General features: G+C 41.1%; 1 protein-coding gene across 1 annotated transcript; it reads right to left on the bottom strand.

Annotated features, from left to right (window-relative positions):
* Positions 1-1,600: 1,600 nt before the first annotated feature.
* LOC136872610 (transcription factor MafB-like) lies at positions 1,601-12,445 on the bottom strand. The gene is made up of 2 exons (XM_067146412.2): positions 12,418-12,445; positions 1,601-1,974 (listed from the first exon to the last, which is right to left on the bottom strand). Exons 1-2 carry the CDS (start codon positions 12,430-12,432, stop codon positions 1,765-1,767), a joined length of 225 nt encoding a protein of 74 aa, XP_067002513.2. The 5' UTR covers positions 12,433-12,445; the 3' UTR covers positions 1,601-1,764.
* Between the last annotated feature and the right edge of the window lie 12,999 nt (positions 12,446-25,444).

Below are 25,444 nucleotides of genomic sequence, written 5' to 3' on the forward strand. Positions count from 1 at the left end.
TTCCTTGCCCTCCGCGGCCATTTAGTTACATAACAATTGTTTTGCATTGTTGTTGATCTTGATCTGATCTCTTCTTTCCGGTACAAATGAAACCCAATTATGGGGTTACTATTCAGAACGCTCTGAAAGATGTACAAAGCCTTTAAAACGTTGCCGGAACGATCTCCATAGCAACTCTCTTTGCAGTCTATAGAGCTAATTAAAGGCTCCTGATTTAAAATTTCATATGACTCCTACTGATATTTCCCATATTTGTCACTGTCTCGGAATGACGTACAGATAAGTAATTCGAGTAAAACCTGTCAGAAGAGAGATACGTTTAGTTTTATGCTATAGGCCCCTTCTATAGTATCCCCTCCTGCTGAAATAGATTGGACAGCTGATAGCGAAGTACTCGACCTTTTCCGAAATTCAAGCACCAACTCTCATTTAATCCATCCATCCATTTTCCTGTGATGCTGTAAAAGACACACACAAAAATAAACTGAACTTTACATAAGCCATTTCACTAATTACAATGACATAATGATACAATTATACATTACTAACCGACTGGAATATCGCGGTTAAAAGCAATGCTAGATGAAATGAAAAACGGGACAGTTTCTCACTTTTCACGAAGAGTGCAACCAGAGCTCAAACGATTCGGCCACAAACAGAAGTGGTACTGATCTGCCGTCTTCCGTTTAGTGTGCACACTTCCCATTCCTATCAGAGCCTCAGAGTAGGGATCAAAATAGTTGGAATACGATGACGAACCAGTGTGTCACGTAGCACAGCTTATGAGGACATGTATGGACCAAAGGAACGGCATACTAATACGTTATCCAACTCGCCATTACTTCTAGCCAATATTCGGGAAGGCTGTTCTACTCGGAACGAAGCAGTAATCTTTCGGAGATGAGTGGCAGCAGAAGAGACAACGCACATCCCAACAAGCAATAGTCAATGTATTGTTATTGCTGTGCAATTTTATGGGATTTCGATACTGTAAGCCTGCACAGTTTACTTCTGGCATTTTAATTCCTTCTCTTAAGAGAAATGAGATAGAATAACGAAGCACGTGTATTATTATGCTACTATCAGCGCCGCACAATAATTAATTGTTGGTCCCTTGCAGCCGAGTGCTATGAAAACTACTTGATAGTAGATGTAGTTGTAATTATATATATTCCCAGGGATTCGAATAAGTACCTGGGACTTAATATAAGACACTTCCTCTGTACTCTGCCGAAGTACGGTATGGCGAGGAAATGATTGGAAGCACTACATCCCACTAGCAACTTCTGAATTCGAATCTCCGATTGCTGCACGGTGCAACATCTCTGTAGTATGATGGTACATGAAGATCAGTTTGTGCGTAAAAATCTTCAGTTCGCATTCAAGTTTGATCCTCGTCATAAACTAATAAACATCTACGGGAAATATGTGGCACTCTTCAGGCTTCGTGGCACACTACAAATCGCAATTAGGGATATGCCTAACGATCACGATACACTGTTGTCACTTACTGGATTAATGGTGAAATATTTCTGGACGATATTACTGTGTTCGTTATGATCTACACTCACTACCTTATAGAATAGGGCAGTGTAAAGTTTGCGGATTTACTTCAATTGCAACGCTGATTTCCCCCCCACCCCCGGGAAAGATGACCCTAAAGGTTCGTAAAGGAAGAAGATGATTTCAAGGATAGAAAGTTGTCATGGAATAATATTAAATAAATACGAATTCTTGCTGTTCTGTGAAGTTGGTTGTCCTCTCTCAGCCATGGTGGTGATGGTTATGATTAGGATACTGAGAACCTCCATGCTGGTGGTGATGATGATGGTGGTGATGATCTGGATGACCGTGGCCTGGATGGTAACCACCGCCTCCATGATGGTGATGGTTGTTTCCATAGTCCCCGCCGTAGTACTGTCCCATGACCACACTGGCCATACACACCAGCAAGAGGAGGACGATGGTGTAGGTCTGTAAGGAACATAAGAAATGCTATAGTTGAATCTGAGAAACTCGCGGGTAGAAGTTATTTAGTTGCGACCTTAAAACTCCCCCTCCTTCTCCATAGTTACCATTTCGCCCTTGCTTTTCTGTTCTTAATTTGTCTACTCATCATTTGTGTACTGAAGGTGACATTTAGTTTATCTTCTTGAAATTCTACTATATATTTTCCTTATGTTCTTTTAATTAGGAAATTAAACTTTACTAGATTACTAGATTTTTACTAGATTTTACTAGATTATGTTACGTTCTGACTTTGATTTAATATGTTTATCTACTATATGATTCTATCTTTAACATCACTATGTTAAATTGCTCTTCGCGCGTTCTAAGGGTGGATAATCTGTCCTTTACCCAGAGTATCCGAGTTCGATTCCCAGCCATGCCAGGAATTTCTAAGGACTAGTTCGAGATCCACTCAGCCCACTTGAGAACAATATTGAGGAGTCACGTGACGGTGAATCAGCGACCACACTCTAGAAAGTCAAGAGTAACGACAGAGAGTATTCATCGCGCTGATAACGCGAAAGCTCGAAACCTGCAAGCCTTTGGGCTGAGCAGTGGTCGCTTGCTAGACCAAGACCTAACATGCAATACGTTAGATTAATTTGTTCATTTTATTGCCATACTGTGTTTATTTTTCTCTTAATTACTAAATTACTGTAATTATTATTTGCAATAATAATAATAATAGACGTAATAATACTAATAATGTTATTTGCTTTACTTCCCACTAACTATTTTTACGGTTTTCGGGGACACCCAGGTGCCGAAATTTAGTCTCGCAGGAGTTCTTTTCTGTGCCAGTAAATCTATCGACACGAGGCTGACGTACTTGAGCACCTTCAAACACCACCGAACTGAGCCAGGATCGAACCTGCCAAGTTGGGGCCAGAAAGCCAGCGCCTCGTCCGTCTGAGCCACTCAGCCTGGCGCAGTGAAAATATAACAGGCCTATCTTATAAGAAGGGATGAACAGCATTACTCATTTTGTTTATCAATACTATTTATGAGCATGGTTTGGGATCTTTTCGTATCTAGAAGTGGTGAGTTCTTTTGAAGGATCCTTGCAGAGGGAGTAACAAGTGAAATATAAATGGAAATTATATCTAAAGGAAATGATGAGATAATTCCTTCTTAGTTTCTTGGTACCTAACAAACGGTTCTCATTGTCCGAATCCATGGCTGAGTGGTCAATGTTTTTGCCTTCCGTCGTTGGGGTTTAAAGTTCTATTCTCAGCAATGTCGAGGGATTTTGATATTAGACATTAATTGCTGTTGGCTCGGGATTGTTCGCTTCTTTTTTCTTCATGTCCTTCCAAGTCACACAGAACAAACCACTCTTTCCCTCACCACACTAGCACACTGTTTCTCATACGCCGAAGATGATGCCCACCATTCGTCCGAGAATCTACCTTAGAAAAGGTGCACCGGACTAGTAACCGCCACCCGAAATTATGATTATGATTATTGTTGTTATTATTTTTCTTTCTTAATCCTTTTACACTCCAGGGATGGTTTTGCACTCGCTGTCCCAGTTTTACCCCCTCCTGGGCAGTGTCCTGAATCGTGAGACATTGGGTCGCGGATACAATTTGGAAGGACGATCAGTACCTCGCCCAGGCTGCTTGTTGTTGCGGGGATGAAAGGATTGGTGATGATGATGATGATGCTTGTTGTTTAGAGGGGCCTAACATCGAGGTCATCAGCCCCTAATGGTACGAAATGAGATAACAAAAGAAATGAAAAGCATCCACTAACCAAAATAACAAAAATAAAATAAAAAATGTCATGAAGAATGAATGGATGGACATGAACACAACAAAAACAAAGAAAAACAAAAACAAACAAAACAGTGGATCAGACTCAAAAAAGATTGTAAATAATAGTATTAGTGTCCAAGGGACCACTTATAAAGCACAATGATGCTAATGGCACTTATCGGTAGTAAAGGAGAACCATGATATTTCTCAAGCTGCGGTACTAATCAAAGGTAGCGTAAACTTACGGTGTTCCAAACATTAAGGTACTACTCACAAGTATTGTACGTCGTAAAGGTAACGCAGACCTATGGTGTTTCTCACACAATGGCGCCACTCATAGCCAACGCAAACCGAAGAGGTTCCTCACCTAGGTGTACTAATCACGGGCGCCGGTATTCCGGTGGTGTTCCTACAGAGTGGGTACTAATCACTGGCAACGCAGACCTACGGTGTTGCTCATATAGTGGTACAACTCACAGGCAACGCCCAGACCTGTGGTGTTGCACACACGGGCACGACTCACGGGTACTGGAAACCCACACTGAACCCCACTCGAGTGCTATGAATCACAAAACTATGGAGTACCTAACAGAGTGGTACTACTCGCAAGTAAAAGCGACCGATGGTGTTCCGCGCGTGATGGTACTAATCAAAAGTAGTTTCATGATTCTAACACAATCATTCCTTGGTCACCCCTTTTAGTCGCCTCTCACGACAGGCATGGGATACCGTGGGTGTATTATTCGTCAGCCTCCCCCACCCACAGGGGGTGTGTGTTTGGTCCGCAAGAGGTATTTTATTTCCCTCAAGTCCGCCGGCAAGCTGGTTAGGACCCCCCTATCCGCCACCGTGTCGTCCCAAAACTCACGAGTTTCAAAGCTCACGAGTCTCAAAACTCACGAATTCCAGGAAGAGGATTAGTGAGAACAAGTTTCTCTACTTGGGCCAGTCTCAAAACTCACGAATGGTTAAATGTCCACCCTATTAGTGATGAATTAATAAAATACTTTTAATAATCAAATAACTTCCATCCGATTATTTAAATAATCGAATAAATAATTTTTCTGAACCGAGGGATTGTTTCTATGAATGTTATTAAGCACTGTGCATCTGGCTTAAATTGCTGTTTCTGTGCAGTGTACTGATTTCAGTGAATAATCAAATAAAATAATCGAATGAGTTTCAAATATCATTCAGTTATGTCGCGCGGAATAATAGGATCCGACACGGATACTTTTTTCGATTTAAATGTGTCTGGTAGATAACCGACTGAAGTAAGCGAATAGATAAACGCTTACGAAAATTAGAAATATGCCTTTTTACAAATGGATCTCCAAATGTTGAAACTAGATGAGTGAATTAACTGCCTTGACCTCTAATATCTCTAAATAAAATTCCTTATTCAAGTAAATGCCGCCTTCTGGCCGCATTACAGAACTAAGCCCCAGTACTAACAACTGGCAGTTTCTTTTAACTAGCAGCGGACAATATACCTACTTTAATTTTATGTCGTCCAGCTGCATGCATAAATAGTTAGCATGTTGGCCTTTGGTCCAATGGGTCCCGAGTTCGGTTTCCAGTCGGGTGGGAGATTTTAACGTTCATTAGTTAATTCCTATGGCTCGGGGACTGGGTGTTCGTACCGTCTTCAGCATTAGACTTCATCTTCGGTAGGGCTTCATCCTCACAGATGTGAAGGTCACCTATACGGCGTCAACTCTATAAAGACCTGCACCAGACCACTCCGGAGGCCACATGCCAGTTTATAAATTTATGTGAAAGGTAAGAAATATATTAACTTTAAGACAACAGGAATTTTTTTTAAATAATGATAATAATACTCCTCGGTCTCTTTCATTCACTAACCATTATTTCCCCCCCCCCCCCGTGGATTGGGGTGGCAGAATAATATTCACAGTATCCCCTGCCTGTCGTAAGAAGTTACTAAAAAGGGCCCCCAGGAGCTCTTAAATTATTTAAGAAAAGGCTAGATAAAATACTGATAGGCAATCTGCTACCAGGGTGACTGCCCCAAGTCGGTGGAAAAACATGGGTTAAAGGGCAGCGTGAGTCACCGCGCACCTCATCCCTCCTCCAGTCATCGCAAGCACCTGCTGTACGGATTCGTGAATTTTGAGACTCATTAGACTGTTTACTTTAGTTACCAGTTTGTAGTCGTGAGTTTTGATACTATTTGTTACTAATTATAGCCCGTGAGTTTTGAGACTCGTGAGTTTTGAGACGTAACCTCCGCCACCTGGGACGCGCCACGTGGAAGTATCACCTCTCCCCCTGCTACGCCTGCGTAGCGGCGTAGCAGGTTCGTGGGGAAGGATTGGAAGAGAAAGATAAGGAAGAGGACAGGAAGCGGCCGTGGCCTTAAGTTATGCACCATCCCGACATTTGCCTAGAGGGGAATTGGGAAACCACGGAAAACTACTTCGGGGATGGCTGAGGTGGGAATCGATCCCAGCTCAACTCAGTTGTACACCCAAGGGTGAGTGGATCCCGTTCCATTCCTTGTACCATTTTTCAAATTTCGTGGCAGAACCGGGAATCGAACCCGCTCCTCCGGGTTTGGCAGCTAATCACACCACTACACCACGGAGACCAACGAAAATATTAAACCACGGAAAACCACCTTCAGGTCTGCCGAGTTTATGGTTCGAACCCACTATCTCCCTGATGCAATCTCACAGCTGTGTGCCTAACCGCACGGCCAACTCGCCCGGTATTATTATTATTATTATTATTATTATTATTATTATTATTATTATTATTATTATTATTATTATTATTATTATTATTATACACACGTATTCACAGGGAAGTTATGCAGAGTCCAGGCTCCTCACAGCCTAAACTTCGTTTGCCTTGTTGAAAGTTCGATTTCTTTACAAATACTTCCTATTTCAAATACATGTTGCAATCAACGTGCCCTAGAATAGGCGATGACTGCGTTATACAAAGATAACAAAGTGTAATTTATAGAGTGATTCAGACATTTAGACTCAATTTCTATCAACACCCTAATGTGAGCTGAACTCGAGCTATGATGGATAGCAATGCAAGTATGTAAGGGTTAGTTGTTAATGGTTGAACATACCCTACTTCATTCCGGGCGAATTAACTGTGCGGTTAGTGGCGCGCAGCTGTGAGCTTGCATCCGGGAGTATGATGATAAACGGGGTTAAAAGTCAGGTTGTGAGTTTCACAAATAGGAAAAGTCCTCTCAGTTTTAATTACTGCGTTGATGGGGTGAAAGTTCCTTTTGGGGATCATTGTAAGTATCTAGGTGTTAATATAAGGAAAGATCTTCATTGGGGTAATCACATAAATGAGATTGTAAATAAAGGGTACAGATCTCTGCACATGGTTATGAGGGTGTTTAGGGGTTGTAGTAAGGATGTAAAGGAGAGTGCATATAAGTCTCTGGTAAGACCCCAACTAGAGTATGGTTCCAGTGTATGGGACCCTCACCAGGACTACCTGATTCAAGAACTGGAAAAAATCCAAAGAAAAGCAGCTCGATTTGTTCTGGGTGATTTCCGACAAAAGAGTAGCGTTACAAAAATGTTGCAATGTTTGGGTTGGGAAGAACTGAGAGAAAGAAGAAGAGCTGCTCGACTAAGTGGTATGTTCCGAGCTGTCAGCGGAGAGATGGCGTGGAATGACATTAGTAGACGAATAAGTTTGAATGGCGTTTATAAAAGTAGGAAAGATCACAATATGAAGATAAAGTTGGAATTCAAGAGGACAAACTGGGACAAATATTCATTTATAGGAAGGGGAGTTAGGGATTGGAATAACTTACCAAGGGAGATGTTCAATAAATTTCCAATTTCTTTGAAATCATTTAGGAAAAGGCTAGGAAAGCAACAGATAGGGAATCTGCCACCTGGGCGACTGCCCTAAATGCAGATCAGTATTGACTGATTGATTGATGATTGACAGTAGGTTCGAATCCCAGTCTCGGCAGCCCTGAAGATGGTTTTCCGTAGTATCCCAATTTCACACCAGGTAAATGCTGGGGCTGTACCTTAATTAAGGCCATGACCGCTTCCTTCCCACACCTAGGCCTTCCCCATCCCATCGTCACCATAAAACATATTTGTGTCCGTGTGACGTAAGACAAATTGTAAAACAAAGGTACTTCACTGGTAGTTTTTCTATATATTAAGGAATAACAAATCGAGAATGACTTATTTTAAAATCATTTACTACAGCTACATTTTGATTTATGATCAATTACAATATATACCTATTTTACATATATTTTAATTGTTAATCATAGTAATTAATCAGATCCTTTTTGCTACTAATTCATCGAACGATAGGAAATTGCTAGTGCTGGGGAATAATGGCGTTATTTAAGGTACAGTGTAAAAATTGGAATCCATTTCAGGGCTGCCTACGATGGGATTCGAACCCACTATCTCCCGAACGCAAGCTCACAGCTGCACGACCCTAACAGCATAGCCAACTCACTCGACAATAAAAATAATAAATCAGTTGACAGTAATGAAATAACTATTACATAAATAAATTTCGCAGAATTATTAGAAATAGACAAACGTCCATATTAAACGGTCGGATTCTATCGTATTTCCCAGGTTAAGCAGCTTGATGGTGATGATGATGCTTGCTGTTTAAAGCGGCCTAACATCAGGGTCATCGGCCCCTAATGGTACGAAATGAGACGAAATGGAATGAGAAATTAAAAGCCCAAAATTCTCCACTGACCAGAATTCAAAACGTGAGGACGAAGAATGAATGGATGGAGATGAATTTAAAACAATCAGTCGATGCGACCCGCAATACCTTACATTCATAGATTCTGACGTAAAACAATATGATTACTGACCGAGGGACTGCTGCTATAGCATAAAGTTGAATCGATGATGCTTGCAGTCTAAAGGGGGTCCAAAATCCAAGTTATCGGCCCCTCATAACGATACTTATCGCTAGGAATGTAGAACCATGGTAGTTTCCATGCTGCTGTACTAATCAAAAGTAGCAGAGACTCGCGGTATTCCACACATTATGGTACTACTCACAGGTTATGACATTCGACATATACTACAGGCCTATGGTTTTTCTCACATTGCGGTGCCATTTACAGGCAACGCAACCCTATGGTGTTCAGCACATAAGAGTACTAACCACAGGCAGGGGATACCGTGGGTGTATTCTTCGTCTGCGTCCCCCACCCACTGGGGGTTGTGTGTTTGGTCCGCGAGAGGTATTTTATTTCCCTCAAGTCCGCCGGCAAGCCGGATAGGGGGATCCGCCACCCGGGACGCGCCACGTGGGAGTATCACCTCTCCCCCTGCTACGCCAGCGTAGTAGGTTCGTGGAGGTTAAGCAGCATTAGACATGGTCAGCAGTTAGAGTGGAAGACTCCGAGCTGTTGACTTGGGGAAGAGTAGATATTAATTGGTCACCCTACCTCAACTGAAGTTCGTGTCAGTGTTCTTGTGGTCTCCAGGTGAAGCTGAAGACACTGACTAGTGCAATTTACTTACTTGCAAAAAACTGATTTCCAGCACATAGTTGAAACCGAAGGAAAAGCCATTTCCGTACAGTCATGACGACTTTTGGAGGAGTGGAATGTGGGATAGGGTGGTTAGCTCTACACCCGATCACCTTGGCCCCCAGAAAATATCTTGGTATTCATTTGCGATGTAGGCTGAGCGAAACTTTTCATGTAAAAGCGACACGTACACGATACATAAACTGGGTGTTCTACGACACACACTCAGTAGATATTTTTTATATTGCAAATGTTAACGAATTGTTTACGCATTCCCATATTCTGAATTTCCTAAAGTTGAGAGAAGTTGAAGAATCTCTTAAACGACATGAGGTATCGAGGTTTGACTAACTCCGAAGTCCTCAACCTAAAGGCAAGTTAGTGCCTCAACATGTTCAGTATGACCTATCACAGACTGCCTAGACCTCAATGAACAGGACTAGAAAAATAAACTGTGACGTAATTTTCCGTTGCTTTCCTCATCAAGCCAGAAGATTATGTTATATGACAGTCTGCCAGGCCCACTGAGATGCCTACTCTAAGCAACCCTGTGAGCGTCACTTCCACATCGTTCTGCACAGGTATTGGTTTCAGAAGGAATGATGTAGCTTGCATCACTCACACCAAAGTCGTCAACTTCAAGGAGGAGATTGCGACAGATCAATGAAAGTAAAATCCTTGGTCTATCCTACGGCTGAAGCACCTGAAGAGACAGTGCACTCTGAACACTATTTCCTACCAGAGGTGGATATTGACAAAACTCACACTTGTTGTTGTTGTTGTTGTTGAGTCATCAGTCCATAGACTGGGTTGATGCCACCGTATACTGTGCTAATCTTTTCATTTCTACGTAACTACTCCATCATCACAGCTACACAAATCTGCTTGTCATGTAGATTGTTCTACCCCTACCGTTCTTACCTACTCTTTCCTCAAAAACCAAATGAACAAGTCCTGGGTGTCTTAAGATATGTCCTATCATTCTATCTCTTCTCGTCAAATTTAGCCAAATCGATCTCCTCTCATCAATCGATTCAGTACTTCTTCAATCATGATTCGAGCTAACCATCTAACCTTAATTATTACTCTTCTGAAACACCACATTTCAAAAGCTTCTCTTCTCTTTCTTCCTGAACTCCAAATTTCACTTCCATACAATGCCACGCTCCAGACAAAGATTTTTAAGAAGTTCAGTGTTCGAAGTGAGCAAATTTCTTATGTCAAAAAAGGCCTACCTAGCTAGTTCTAGTCTACATGTTGTGTCCTTCTTACTTCTGCCTCGTTAGTTATTATAATACCCAAGTAAAAATATTCATCTGCTTCCTTTTTAAGACTTCATCTCTTAATCCAATATTTCCTGCATCACCTGAATTAGTTCGACTGCACTCCGTTACTTTCGTTTTGGACTTATTTACTTCCATCTCGCACTCCTTCCCCAAGACTCCGTCCAAACCATTCAGCAGTTTCTCCACACCTTGTGCAGTCTCAGATAACACTAGCATCGGCAAATCTCCGGGTTTTTATTTGCTCTCATTGGATTGTGATTCCATTTCCATATAACACTTTGATTTCCTTTACTGCCTGTTCCGTATAAACATTGAAAAGGAACAGGGCGGGGGTGGGGGTGGGGGGTAGATTTGTGGCCATGCCTCACACCTTCCTGGATTGCAGCTTCTTTTTTCAAAGTCCTTGATTCTTATCATTGAAGACTTTTTAAAAAATACAGATTGTAGATAATTCTTCGTTTTATGTGTCTGATCCCGATAACCCTAAAAATTTCAATTAGCTTGGTCAAATTAGTTTTATCGAATGCCTTGTCTAGATCTATGAACGCCATGTACGTCGACTTATACTTCTTAATTCGGTTCTCTAAGATCAGACGTAAAGTCAGGGTTGCTTAACGTGTTCCTATATTTCTTCTCTTAAGCCGTTATTATTATATAATTGTGGAATTAATATTTAACATCTATAAAATTGACTCTACATTCCGGACGATATGTTACACGTTAAACGGATAATTCTATCATGCACATTAAATAAACATTAAATAAACGCCTATCAAGCGACCGCTGCTCAGCCCGAAGGCCTCCAGATTACGAGCAATCGTGTGGTTAGCCAGGAATCGAACTCGGGGTCTCCGGGTAAGAGGCAGGCACGCTACCCTTACACCGCGTAATGATAACAACAACGAACACCACAACACCAATAATAATAATAATAATAATAATAATAATAATAACGGGCGAGTTGGCCGTGCGTTTAGGGGTGCACAGCTGTGAGCTTGCATCCGGGAGATAGTGGGTTCGTGCCCCACTTTCGGTAGTCCCGAAGATAGTTTTCCGTGGTTTCCCATGTCCACACCTGGCGTATGCTTGGGCTGTACCTTAATTAAGGCAACGGTCGATTCCTTCCCACTCCTAGGCCTTTCCTCTCCCATCGTCGCCAAAAACATATCAGTTCGGCGCAACTTGTAATAATAATAATAATAATAATAATAATAATAATAATAATAATAATAATAATAATAATAATAATAATAATAATAATAAAAATTGCCTTAACTGCCATGTGCAGGCATTTTGATCTGACGCCCTTTAGACTGCTCGCGTGTCAACTTGCATGCTCCATTTTACTGTACTGTACCTGGTGGTAAATAAGAGGGGAAATCTTTTGTTTGAGCGAGTTTTAATTATTTTTGTCCAGTTAACACAAACACGCCAACGGTGTACGACATGGAGTACTCCGCCCTTCAAAACTTCAACTACCTCGGACGGATTTGGAACCACTGATCGGCAAAGAGAGAGCTAAAGACGTACTGAATTTTATCGGCAGGAGGCCTCTATGTTATATAAAAAGAGAGTGATTTCACAAGAAAACGCAGTTAGTTCATGTTGCAAGGTCTGCAATATCATGAACAAAGTACATATTTGTCATAGAAGAAGATATAATGTTTACAAGCCATTCAATGACAGAGTCAAGAACCAACGAAAGTCAATTTCTTATTTCAAGAGAACAGTCAACAATTCCTGTGGGAAGAACTTCCAGAGAACTGACACGGGAAGTCAGTAACCACTGTACTAGGATGATGTAGTAAGCTGATTTTCACCTGAACCTTACCTGATAATCAGCCATGATGCTCTCAGTTCTTGAAGGTAAACACAAGTGATACTGACCGTCAGGTTAACCTGTCTTATATACACAAAGACTCCTCTGTGGAAGGAGAGATCTGGGAAATGACCATCTATTTTGATAACTTATTAGCAAAGAATACAAAATTATCTTTGTGGATTTCATCATTGTCCTAAAAAATCTCTCACTAGGTGTTAGCGGTCTTTCATAGGATGTCGTCAACCTCTCGAACATGACCCATATATCCTAAGATAATTGATACATTCGCACGTGGAGGAAAACTATAACAAAAATCGTATTGGGACTAGGTCATTGGTCAACAGAGTGTCATGTTCAAGCTCTCGTAATCACATGCAGTAGGTAGTCTTCAAGTTAAGCCCATTGTTTTTATCAGAATACTTCCCCACATGGAACTATATCCCTCGAAGGGCCTTGGCCTACCAAGCAACCGCTGGTCAGCCCAAGGGCCTGCAGATTACGAGGTGCCGTGTGGTCAGTACGACGAATCCTCTCGGCAGTTTTTTTTTTTTTTTTGGCTTTCTATACCGGGGTCGCTATCTCACCGTCAGATAACTTCTCATTTCTAATCACGTAGGCTGAGTGGACCTCGAACAAGCCTTCAGGTCCAGGTAAAATTCCCTGACCTGGCCCGGAATCTAACCCGGGGCTTCTTTGTAAGAGACAGGCACGCTACCCGTACACCACGGGGCCAACTTCAAAATACTTAAAGAGCATAATTTCATTTGTGAATATTTATAAACCAGGTTGCTGTTTGTACGTACATATTGAGGTCATACATCCACTCAACAATATTCGGCTCCTCTAAAATACCAGGATGCAGTGAGCCCCACTGTCAATTATGTCGAGGTTATACACTTAATAAGGGCTACGGGAGCTGCCCCTCAATTAATTTAAAGGGCTATCAAGGGCTATAAACTGCTATGGCTGCTATCTAGGGGCTCTCAACTTAACGTTTCATGCAGCAATTATTGCTCACCATCGCCCCCCGCATGTCCAAAGGTATTGTAAATAAACACATTAACCACACCAGTGGATTAATAAAATGAGATATAATACTATAATTTCGTCTGACTATTTCTAGGTTATTGCAGCCCTTGTAAGGCAGACTCTGCGACGAAAGCGGGTGGCATCTGCCGTGTGTAGGAAACTGCGTGTTGTTGTGTTATAGGATTGCATTGTGTTTGGTGTGTATCAGGAATACTGAGGGCAGTACAATCAGCCCCAAAGCCAATTGAATTAACCATTTCAAATTAAGATCCCTCGATCTGCCCGGGAATTGAACCCAAGGCCTCGAGGACCGCTCACCACTCACCGATGGATCCGAGTGACAATGTGATTATCAGACACGGCAGCAGACAGCAGAGAAATATCTGTTACAACTCTCGATAACATTCTTTTAAAATAAGTTACTTACAGATGAGAGACTAGTCCTGCTCCTTAGCAGATTGGTCAGCATCGCGTCCATCGGCTCAGAGGATCCTGGGTTCGATTTCCGTAATTTAGTCATGTCTGGTTAATTAATTTGGTGTCCGACTCGTTGGCTGAACGGTCAGCGTACTGGCCTTCGGTTCAGAGGGTCCCGGGTTCGATTCCCGGCCGGGTCGGGGATTTTAACCTTAATTGGTTAATTCCAATGGCACGGGGGCTGGGTTTATGTGTTGTCTTCATCATCATTTCATCCTCATTACGACGCGCAGGTACCCTACGGGTGTCAAAGAGAAAGACCTGCACCTGGCGAGCCGAATCCTTCCTGGGATATCCCGGCACTAAAAGCCATACGACATTTCATTTCATTTGAATTCATTTGGTTCGGAGTTCGGAAACCGTGTTCGTCTCAATAGGCCTACATATCTCTTCATATACACTTCATATACACACAACACATTTACTACCAAACACTACAGAAACACACAAGAATAAATATATTCTCCTTCATAGTTTTGGGGTCAGGCAGAGCATCCAGCCGAAAAACAGTGCCAGGTCCATATGTGCGATTGAGATCGCACCATGGCACCAAGAAACGAGACACGTCGGAAGTGAGAGTAAAGATTCTAAATGTCACCCGCTCTATAATGTTACAATGATAAAGGACAAGTGACTTGTTCGGTGGTGATTATTGTTTTAAAGGTAAATACAATGCTGTAAGGAACCCTTCTTAACGCCTATCGTACGCGAAAGTGGCAGCCCTTCGGAAAAATGGCGGGCAGGAAACGGAAGATAAGGGTCATGAAGGGCGTGGAAATGGAAGAATTTCTAGGCCTCAATGCCTCCAAGTTGATAATCTCTCCATTGTCCAAATAGGTAAATGTCGTAATAGTCGTATTGACCATGCAGAATACAATTATTATGTACATATAACATACGTAATATTTCGAAGCAAAAGTTGAAAGTTGTCATTTTAAGTTATCAGATGCGTCTCATACCACACGTTACCCCATGACATTTATAGACTTACGAATACACCTTGAACCACATGACCTTACTGCGGTGGTGAGGCGTGTGTCTATTAGTGAAGTAGGAAGGCGAGTGTAAGTACAACCATTTCGGATTGGCACCTGTCGAGAGAACAGACTAACAAATATAGAGTACACCTCAACAAAACACATATTGAACGAACACTTATTTATACTCTCCAGATTAAGATCAAGCCTTTTCTATATATTTAACACCAGCTGATGTACCCCATGCTTCGCTACGGAATTGTCAGAAAGACTGTCTTTGCGGTTTCCCACCTGAAATCAACATTACATAAGTCAGTATAAATGTCGCGATTAAAAACAAATCGATCAAATATAAAACCGCACCTTTCTTCACTTTTAAGGAACATTACTACGCTGCCGACCTAACAGTCCAAAGTTCCAGATGTGGACTGACTAGACCCCAGACTGCCGTGAACACTCCTCTGCCATTATTCCGTTAAGTCAAAACTGCTTATTCCAGTCAGGGCCTCAGAGTAGGGACGGAATAGCTGGAATAATATGATGAACCAGTGCGTTGCGTACCAGTAGTATCAGAAAACGTGTGGACGAGAGAAATGACACGCTAAGGAAAGAGAGTTCTAACTCCATAGCTACTTTCCGCCAGTATTAAGGCAGGCTGTTATATTCGGTATAGGACAGTATTTCCATCTATCGGTGATGACTCCCCCTTGTGTTATTATTCAAGCAATCGATTTTTACGATTTTTCTCATATATATCTTGACAATTTCCCTTGTCAATATGGGCCGATGACCATGCGTTTCCACATCTTAAGATAATCATGACAAAATCCAACTCAAGTCAATAAGACTGAATAATATTTCCAGGTCAGCGATGCTCGGCGTTGATCTGCACTAGCAATAATAGTCTCATTATCTTATTGTAGTCGTCCCCCTGTGGGTGGGGGCGGTAGAATAACACCCACGGCATCCCCACCCGTCGTAAAAGAGGACTGAAAGGGGCCCCAGGTTCTCTGAACTTGGGAGGGTGGCTTGGCGAACACGGGGCCCTTAGTTGAGTCCTGGCATTGCTTCCACTTTCTTGTGCCAGGCTCCTCACTTTCATCTATATTATCCGACAATATTTCATATGGAGGCCTAGGGTGTCCTTCATTTTCACACCTTATATGGCCCTTGTCTTTCTTAGGTCGATACTTTAATTCTTGGACGTTTTGGCCTCCTTCAGTTTTACTCTCAGATTATTATTATTATATAGAGGATCACCACAAATCTTACAGTAAAACTAATAGAACCAATAACATAGGTAATTAAAAATGATATTTCAGGCGCTTTCTCACAAACTACCATTTAAACCGCGATGAAAATGTTACTTAAAGCGTAGATTCTGTTTTCAAATGATCTCGTTTCTCGGCATTGATTTGATCTTAGCAACAGAAATCCAAATTCATTAATATCTCTGTTATCATATCCGGTGCGGGAGTCCATTGTTGGATGCTCTTGTGAACGGTTGGCTGTTGAGAAGAGAGCTCTTGCATTATTGTAGTTAAAAAAGTAGTTACAACCTATTGAAATTATTTAAATTGTGTGTGTGTGTTCCATTTAGTGCTATTTATATATTGGTGTTTAGTGCTTGTTGGTAGAAATTGGGAGTAGTATTATTTATTTGAATTTTATAACGAGTAATTCATTTGTTGTTCAGTAGATTACGTTTTCTAGGTTAAGTAGGCTAGCTAGGTGTATTTTGTTTCGAATTTAGGTTTCGGAAATACTTTAGGTAATAATATTAACTTTTAAAACAATATTTAAAACAATATTTTTAAACATCTGTAGGTTCGTTGGTATAATACTTACAAAGGCAGATTATCATAAGGAGTTGTAACTCATTGTAATTTCCGCCGCAACTTTTCCGATATTTCGTACAGATATCCGTTCAAACTATCACGAAGGTAATAATTTATTACATTAAATTACACGATACGCCTGTAAACATCGATTTAAAGAGAAGTTAAAGAGAATACACGGTAATTTCACTAGATAATTACGGTATTTAACAGTTTATGGATTGTTGACGATTGTTCCTACATGCACATGGTAGTTGTGTAAATAAATACAAAATCAGCTGATTCATTATTCCGATAATTTGTAGTCTAAGTTCCCTGCATACTTTGTACTTTCCACCTTCGTTTATTCATGGAGTAAAAGTTAATAATCAAATTCCTATATCCCAATAATATTGCATTACAAGCCCCCGGTGTGGTTTTGACAGAAATTATTGTAGACAACCTCTTATTCTCAGCATTTAAGGACACTTTTATTCTCCGTCCCGCGTAGTAGGGAAAATAATACTAATCCACCAGCGGTAAAAGTTCATATAACCACACTTCAGCTGAAAATTGTAGTGTAGGTACAGTATATTTAGATAGTGCCGTATCTTGCCTGCTATATTCGTGAGTTATACTTCGTATGTATCTATTATAGCGTAGTACAAATAATAATCTGTCTAAGCATTTAGCTTTGTTGGTAATCTTTGAGTACAGTAGTTCTTGCAAATTTCATCCCTGTTTGTGCTTAGTAGTGACATACGGTCCCAGTATTGTAATTACGATACGTCTGAACGTAGTTTAAAAAGTACTGTAGTGTACTGTACAGTAGTATACGAGTAATATCCTATTTGAATTTAGTGTGCTTATTTTATCATTGTTTAGTAGAGGTATCCGTAGAAACTCTTACTAAAATTCTGTTGTTGTAATTAGGATAAGCTTAATTGCAGTTTGGAATTGTGTAGTTCTTGTGTATTCCTTTCGATATTCAGTAATTAAGAGCAGTTTTTATCCTGTTAGGAGTTGTAGGATAAAAAATAGTGTACGACTAAGTAGTATTGTAGTGTAGTCGTATATTAATTACCTTATTGTCGGTGATCTTTGAGTACTATCCCAGACAATACAGTTATTTTATTTTATCTAAGTTAACTAAGTTATTTTATTTTTATTTTCATTTTTTTCGTAAAGAATGGCTAAGAAGTGCGAGTGTACGAACTGTGGGTGTGGAGAGGCATTGAGGGGTATGAGGGAGGAGTTGGAGAGTTTGAGGGAGATAATTAGGATTCTCACAGAAGACAGGAAGGAAGATAGCACTCCCTCAAACAATGTACAGGTTACAGTAGGTGTAAAAGAGGGAGGGTAAGGAAAGGGGGGAGTTGTAGAAGACAGGTGGTCTAATGTTCTAAGGGGAAGGAGATTGCAGGCTAAGGGCTCTATTCAGGATCAGAATTCAGGACAGGTGTCTGTGCGAAATCGGTACGAATCGTTCCAGGTAGAACAACAGAGGGAAGATGAGGGACAGGGAACTGTTGCTGAGATGTGTGGAAGTAGGAGGAAGGGAAAAGGTAGGAAAGGGAAATGTAGAGTAGACGATAGGAAAAGACAGGTGGAACAGGGTCATGGGAAGGAGAAAAGAGAGGAGGAAGTAGCTTCTGCGGCTATCAGGAAAGATAGTGCTGACCAGGAGGGGACACGTGGGGAAAGTGTGCGTGGAAAAAGGGAACCAGGATAGAGTGTTATCCAGGAATTACGCTGAGGCAGATGTTGAGGAAAGTTGAGGGAGGAGGCGAAAGAGAAGGTGGTAGTGTTTCACGTTGGTACCAACAACGTAAGGCAAGCTGATATAAGTACCAACATAGTTGGAGATGTGTGGGATCTGGTAAATGCAGCACGGCTAAAGTTTAAGAAAGCGGAGATTGTTATTAGTGGAATGCTGTGTAGGAGGGGTACTGACTGGAGGGTGATTGGTGATTTAAAGGAGACTATGGAGTGGGTATGTGTGAAACTGGGAGTGAAATTTCTAGATCCCAATGGGTGGGTAGGAGATAGGGATCTGCGCTCAGATGGCCTTCACTTAAACCGCACCGGTACGTATAAGTTAGGAACTTTATTTGGAAGGGTAATAGGGACGTACATTCAGGGAAACGGGTTGGCCTAGGGAGCGGTGATAAGGGAACAGGGAACTGGAAATCAAGTAGGGATGACATGAAATTGTTAGTGTTGAACTGTAGAAGTATTGTAAAGAAAGGAATAGAATTAAGTAATTTAATGGATATATTTACCAGATATTGTAATAGGAGTTGAATCATGGCTGAGAAATGATATAATGGATGCAGAAATTTTCTCACGGAACTGGAAAGTGTATCGTAGAGATAGGATAGGAATGGTGGGAGGGGAGTATTCATTCCGGTGAAAGAAGAATTGGCAAGCTACGAAAAAGTTAAAGATGAGAAACATGAAATTCTAGGTGTAAGGCTCATTTCTAAAGATAATAGGCAACTTGATATATTTGGAGTGTACAGACCGGGAAAGGGTAGCACTGACACGGATTCAGAATTATTTGAGAAGATAATCAACTATGTGGGAAATGACATGGAAAGGAATGTGATCGTAGCGGGAGATCTGAATTTACCAGATGTCAATTGGGAAGAAAATGCGAACGACAGGAAGCATGACCAACAAATGGCAAATAGGTTAATATGGGAAGAACAGCTGATTCAGAAAGTGATGGAACCAACCAGAGGGAAACATATACTGGATGTGGTGCTAATAAAACCAGATGAGCTCTATAGAGGAACTGAAGTAATAGATGGTATTAGTGATCATGAAGCTGTTTTTGTCGTTTGTACCTTTAAGGGTGGTAAGTAATGGTAAAAACCCACCTTCTTATAATAGAGACATACAGAGACTACGAAGGAGGTGCAGACTGGAAGAAAATAGAGTTAGAAATGGCTGTGGAAGTAAGGAGAAATTGAAGGAACTTACTAGAAAACTGAATCTAGCAAAGAAGTCAGCTAAGGATAACATGATGGCAAGCATAATTGGCAGTCATACAAATTTTAGTGAAAAATGGGAGGGTGTGTATAGGTATTTTAAGGCAGACACAAGTTTCAAGAAGGACATTCCAGGAATAATTAATGAACAAGGGGAGTGTGTTTGTGAGGATCTTCAAAAGGCAGAAGTATTCAGTCAGCAGCATGTAAAGATTGTTGGTTACAAGGATGATGTCCAGATAGAGGAGGAGACTAAGGCTAAAGAAGTATTAACATTTAAATATGATAACAACGACATTTACAATAAGATACATAAATTGAAAATTAGAAAAGCGGCCGGAATTGATACGTTTTCTGGGGATATACTAAAAACAATGGGTTGGGATATAGTACCATATTTGAAGTACTTATTTGATTATTGTTTGGGCGGAGGAGGTATACCAGATGAATGGAGAGTTGCTATAGTAGCCCCTGTGTATAAAGGAAAGAGTGATAGACATAAAGCTGAAAATTACAGGACAGTAAGTTTGACATGCATTGCATGTAAGCTTTGGGAAGGCATTCTTTCTGATTATATTAGACATATTTGTGAAAATAATGATGATGATGATGATGATGCTTGTTGTTTAAAGGGGCCTAACATCGAGGTCATCGCCCCCTAATGGTACGAAATGAAACGACAAAGTAAAAGTTCAAAATCATCCACTGACAAAAATAAAAAATGTCATGAAGAATGAATGAATGAATGAATGAACATGAATTGAAAACAATCAGTGGATCTGTCTCAAAAAACTATCATAGTTAATAGTAGTACAGACCAAGGGACCACTTCCAAAGCACAATCCTGAATCGAGAATGCTTGGTGTCTAAATGGGTCCAAAATACAGATCAAAGGTCCCTCAGAATGATACTTATCGCTTGTAATGTAGAACCATGGTATACGTCCTGTTGCGGTACTAATCAAAAGTAGCAGAGACTTGCGGTATTCCACACATTATTGTACTACTCAGAGGTTATGAAATTCGACGTATAATACAGACCTATGTTTTTCTCACTTTGCGGCGCCATTTACAGGCAACGCAAACCTATGGTGTTCATCACATGAGAGTACTAACCACAGGGACCTCTCCCTATCCCGTGGTGTTCCTCATATAGTGGGTACTAATCATAGGCAAGGCAGAACCATGGTAGCTATCATCCCATGGTTCTGCTCATATGGTGGTACTAATCACAGGTACTGCAAAAGCCGACCGCGCGGTGCTCCTGTGTGCTACTAATCATAAACCTATTTCGTACCTAATATAGTGGTACTACGCACAAGTAAAAGCGACCCTTGGTGTTCTCCGCGTGGTGGTACTAAGCACATGTAGTTTCATGGTTCGAATGCAATCATCCCTTGGTCGCCCCTTTTAGTCGCCTCTCACGACAGGCAGGGGATACCGTGGGTGTATTATTCGTCTGCCTCCCCCACCCACAGGGGGTGTGTGTTTGGTCCGCGAGAGGTATTTTATTTCCCTCAAGTCCGCCGGCAAGCCGGTGAGGACCCCACTATCCGCCACCTGGGACGCGCCACGTGGGAGTATCACTTCTCCCCCTGCTACGCCTGCATAGCAGGTTCGTGGTGTGAAATTAATAACTGGTTCGATAGAAGGCAGTTCGGTTTTAGGAAAGGTTATTCCACTGAAGCTCAACTTGTAGGATTCCAGCAAGATATAGCAGATATCTTGGATTCAGGAGGTCAAATGGACTGTATCGCGATTGACCTGTCTAAAGCATTTGATAGGGTGGATCATGGGAGACTACTGGCTAAACTGAGTTCAATTGGACTAGACAAAAGAGTGACTGAATGGGTTGCTATATTTCTAGAAAATAGATCTCGGAGAATTAGAGAAGGCGAAGCTTTATCTGATCCCTGTAATAATTAAGAGGGGAATTCCACAAGGCAGTATTATTGAACCTTTATTCTTTCTTGTATATATAAATCATATGAGTGGAATCAGAGGTAAGGGTTTTTGCGGATGATGTTATTCTGTATAGAGTAATAAATAAGTTACAAGATTGTGAGCAACTGCAATGTGACATCGATAATGTTGTGAGATGGACACCAGGCAATGGTATGTTGATAAACCGGGTTAAAAGTCAGGTTGTGAGTTTCACAAGTAGGAAAAGTTCCCTCAGTTTTAATTACTGCGTTGAGGGGTGAAAGTTCCTTTTGGGGATCATTGTAAGTATCTAGGTGTTAATGTAAGGAAATGTCTTCATTGGGGTAAATACGTAAATGATTGTAAATAAAGGGTACAGACCTCTGCACACGGTTATGAGGTTGTGTAAGAGTTGTAGTAAGGATGTAAGGGAAAGGGCATATAAGTCTCTGGTAAGACCCCAACTAAAGTATGGTTCCAGTGTATGGGACCCTCACCAGGATTACGTGATTCAAGAACCGGAAAAAAATCCAATGAAAAGCAGGTCGATTTTTTCTGGGCGATTTCCGACAAAAGAGTAGCGTTACAAAAATTTTGCAAAGTTTGGGTTGGGAAGAACTGGGAGAAAGAAGAAGAGCTGCTCGACTAAGTGGTATGTTCCGAGCTGCCAGCGGAGAGATGGCGTGGCATGACATCAGTAGACGAATAAGTTTGAGTGGCGTTTATTAAAGTAGGAAAGATCACAATATGAAGATAAATTTTGAATTCAAGAGGACAAACTAGGGCAAATATTCATTTATAGGAAGGGGAGTTAGGCACTGGAATAACTTACCAAGGGAGATGTTCAATAAATTTCCAATTCCTTTGAAATCATTTAGGAAAAGGCTAGGAAAACAACAGATAGGGAATCTGCCACCTGGGCGACTGCCCTAAATGCAGATCATTATTGATTGATTGATTGATTGATTGATTGATTGATTGATTGATTGATTGATTGATTGATTGATTGATTGATTGATTGATTGATTGAAAAATGTATAAGGCATAAAATGATCGGAATTGTAATACTTTTTAACATAAGTTATGTAGTATCAATGATAGGATGCGAATAAACTTGTTTATAGTCTAGATTGTAGTGATTTTTTCTCGACTTTACATACCGATTTTCATTTAAATACTCTTAAATACTCTTCAGCCGTTTTCCCGTGATGCGCGTACCTTCCACCCATACATACAGACAGCCATCCAGACAGGCAGGCAGGAAGACATACAGGCAGAAATTATCGAAAATTAAAAGTGCATTTCCTTGTTACTGTGGACATGACCGATACAGAAATGCCATTCGTTTTAAATGATGAGCAATGCAAAGACGAAACTCTTATTTGATATATTTAAAATTTCACATTAATTATTTTGTATAAAAATAAAATTTGGTTTGATTCGATGTATTCAAAACGTTTTTGAAGAGTATAATTAATCGAAAACTGGTAGCAGCCTTGGACGTTGCAAAAGCGGCTAGATGGACTCTGGAGAACTGGCGACATGTAGCTTGGTCAAATGAATCACTATTCAAGTTGTTTCGAGCTGATGCTGGGGTTCAGCTATTGCGCAGGCCCCATGAAGCCATGGACACCAGTTGTCAACAAACACCATACAGGCTGGTGGTAGCTTCATAATGGTGTGGGGAGTGTTCAAGTGATTGGTCTGGGTCCGCTCATCCAAGTCAACAGGTCGTTGATCAGTGACTGCTTGGTCCATACTTGCAGCCCTTGGTAGACTTTACGTACCCCTACAATTATGAGATATTCTAGCAGGATAACTCACTGTGTCATCGGGCCCAAGTTGTCTAGATGTGTTTCTAGAAGCGTTGTGGGGAGTTTCAAGGACTGCTGTACCCACCTCCTTAGGCTGATATGAACCGTCTCGAGCATTTGTGGGACGTGGTTGTGAGGTCCATCCACACCCAAGACCTTACTCCTTCATGTAGCAATAAGCTGTTGGTAGCTATCGACAAGGTATGGGTCAGATTCGGTTCACAGGTGCCTTTTCTGCTTGTGGAATCGATGCTACGACGAGTTGCTTCACTTGGCCGAGCTAGGGGAAAGTATATGCGATATAGACACTTACCCCATGCCTTTTGGACTGTCAGTGCTTTTACCATTTTCAGATGATGAACATCACAATATTATTGGAAAATATAATGTTTTTTATAGAGATCAGTTACCTAATTACTACCGCATTTGTTTACCATTACTGTCTTTCCAGAAAGTGTTGTTTGGAGCACTCTGAGATATTACATTTCGCTGCATGTCAGTTATTGTAACGGGCAAGTGTGTAACTTCATGAATTTTAGTCCAGCTTACGAACTTCAGCTCTTCGTAATTTATTAATAGAAGCTGCAGTAACAGAGTTTAAACACTAACACTTCACTTATGTTTAGCAAATTCCAAGGAATGTATTTAAAACCAAAGCAAACCAAACCCCATAGCACTACAGCCCCTGGAGGGCCTTGGCCTGCCAAGTGACCGCTGCTCAACCCGAAGGCCTGCAGATTAAGAGCTGTAGTGTGGTCAGCACGACGAATCCTCTCGGCCGTTATCCTTGGTTTCGAGACCGGGGCCGCTATCTCACCGTCAGATAGCTCCTCATTTCTAATCATGTAGGCTGAGTGGACCTTGAACCAGCCCTCAGGTGCAGGTTAAAACTCTCTAACCTGGCCGGGAATCGAACAAGGGGCCTCCGGGTAAGAGGCAAGCGCGCTACCCATACACCACGGGGCCGGCCAAGGAAAGTATTTGGGATCGAAAGAAACGCATTTACACCACACTCCCGTGACGGATCATTTGAAGGTCCCTTCGTGCACTGGTCATATTCTGAATTAGAAGTGGATTTTAGATCTCTGGTCTCCACATTGAAATCACGATGGATAATGTGTGAATATAGTGTTTATCTGCCGTTTGTTCGCCATGATCGTTAAGGCGTCGAGTGTATATGGTCTGACACTGTCTAGTCCCGTCGGTCGAAAATATCTTCACATTCAGAATTTTGACCGGTCCCCGCTTAGCTCAGTGTGTTTAAACGTGCTCAAATAGGTCAGCTTCCAGTAGGTACAGTAGAAATACTGACACGTACAAGATCTCCTGTGGGACAATATTCCAGCACCTCGGCGTTACCGAAAAACTGCAAAAGTGCCTAGTGTACGTACAACCAATAACTTTATAATAATAATAATAATAATAATAATAATAATAATAATAAAATAATAATAATAATAATAATAATAACTCAGAGATTGCCTTAATGAAGTGCCTTCGGGCTTGTAGAGAGATTTTTATACTTTCGGGATTTTCAGATGTCTTAGTGAAGTACCTAGGAATAATTAATTTTTATCAACTTACCAAATCCTCGCGAGCAAAGCAGTGGGTAACAGCTAGTTGTAGATAATCTCGCTGATGTAAGGATACTGGAACTGACGTTGCCACGGTTACGGCAGGTCATTTCTTTATTCGATTGCTAGAGCAGGGGTAGTGTGGTGCCAATACCTCCATAAGTGTTGGTTTTATGGCTCGTAGAGCTTACCGAGTTTTGTTCTTTGCGTCAAGGGGCTTAAAATGAGCGTTGTCTCGTCCTTGTACGACAAAGTCGATTTCTCCTATATTAGCCTATTATTTTAAAAATGTTATATTTACCCCGTCGCTACCCCCTCCTCGAATTGTTTTGAAAACATAATACAACCCATGTTACTCAATGGCAATGTAGTTTTCTATAGGTGAAATAATTTTTAAAATCGGTTCAGTAGTTTTTGAATCTATCCGTTACAA

Source organism: Anabrus simplex, chromosome 4 (assembly GCF_040414725.1).
Source record: "Anabrus simplex isolate iqAnaSimp1 chromosome 4, ASM4041472v1, whole genome shotgun sequence".
Taxonomy (NCBI): domain Eukaryota; kingdom Metazoa; phylum Arthropoda; class Insecta; order Orthoptera; family Tettigoniidae; genus Anabrus; species Anabrus simplex.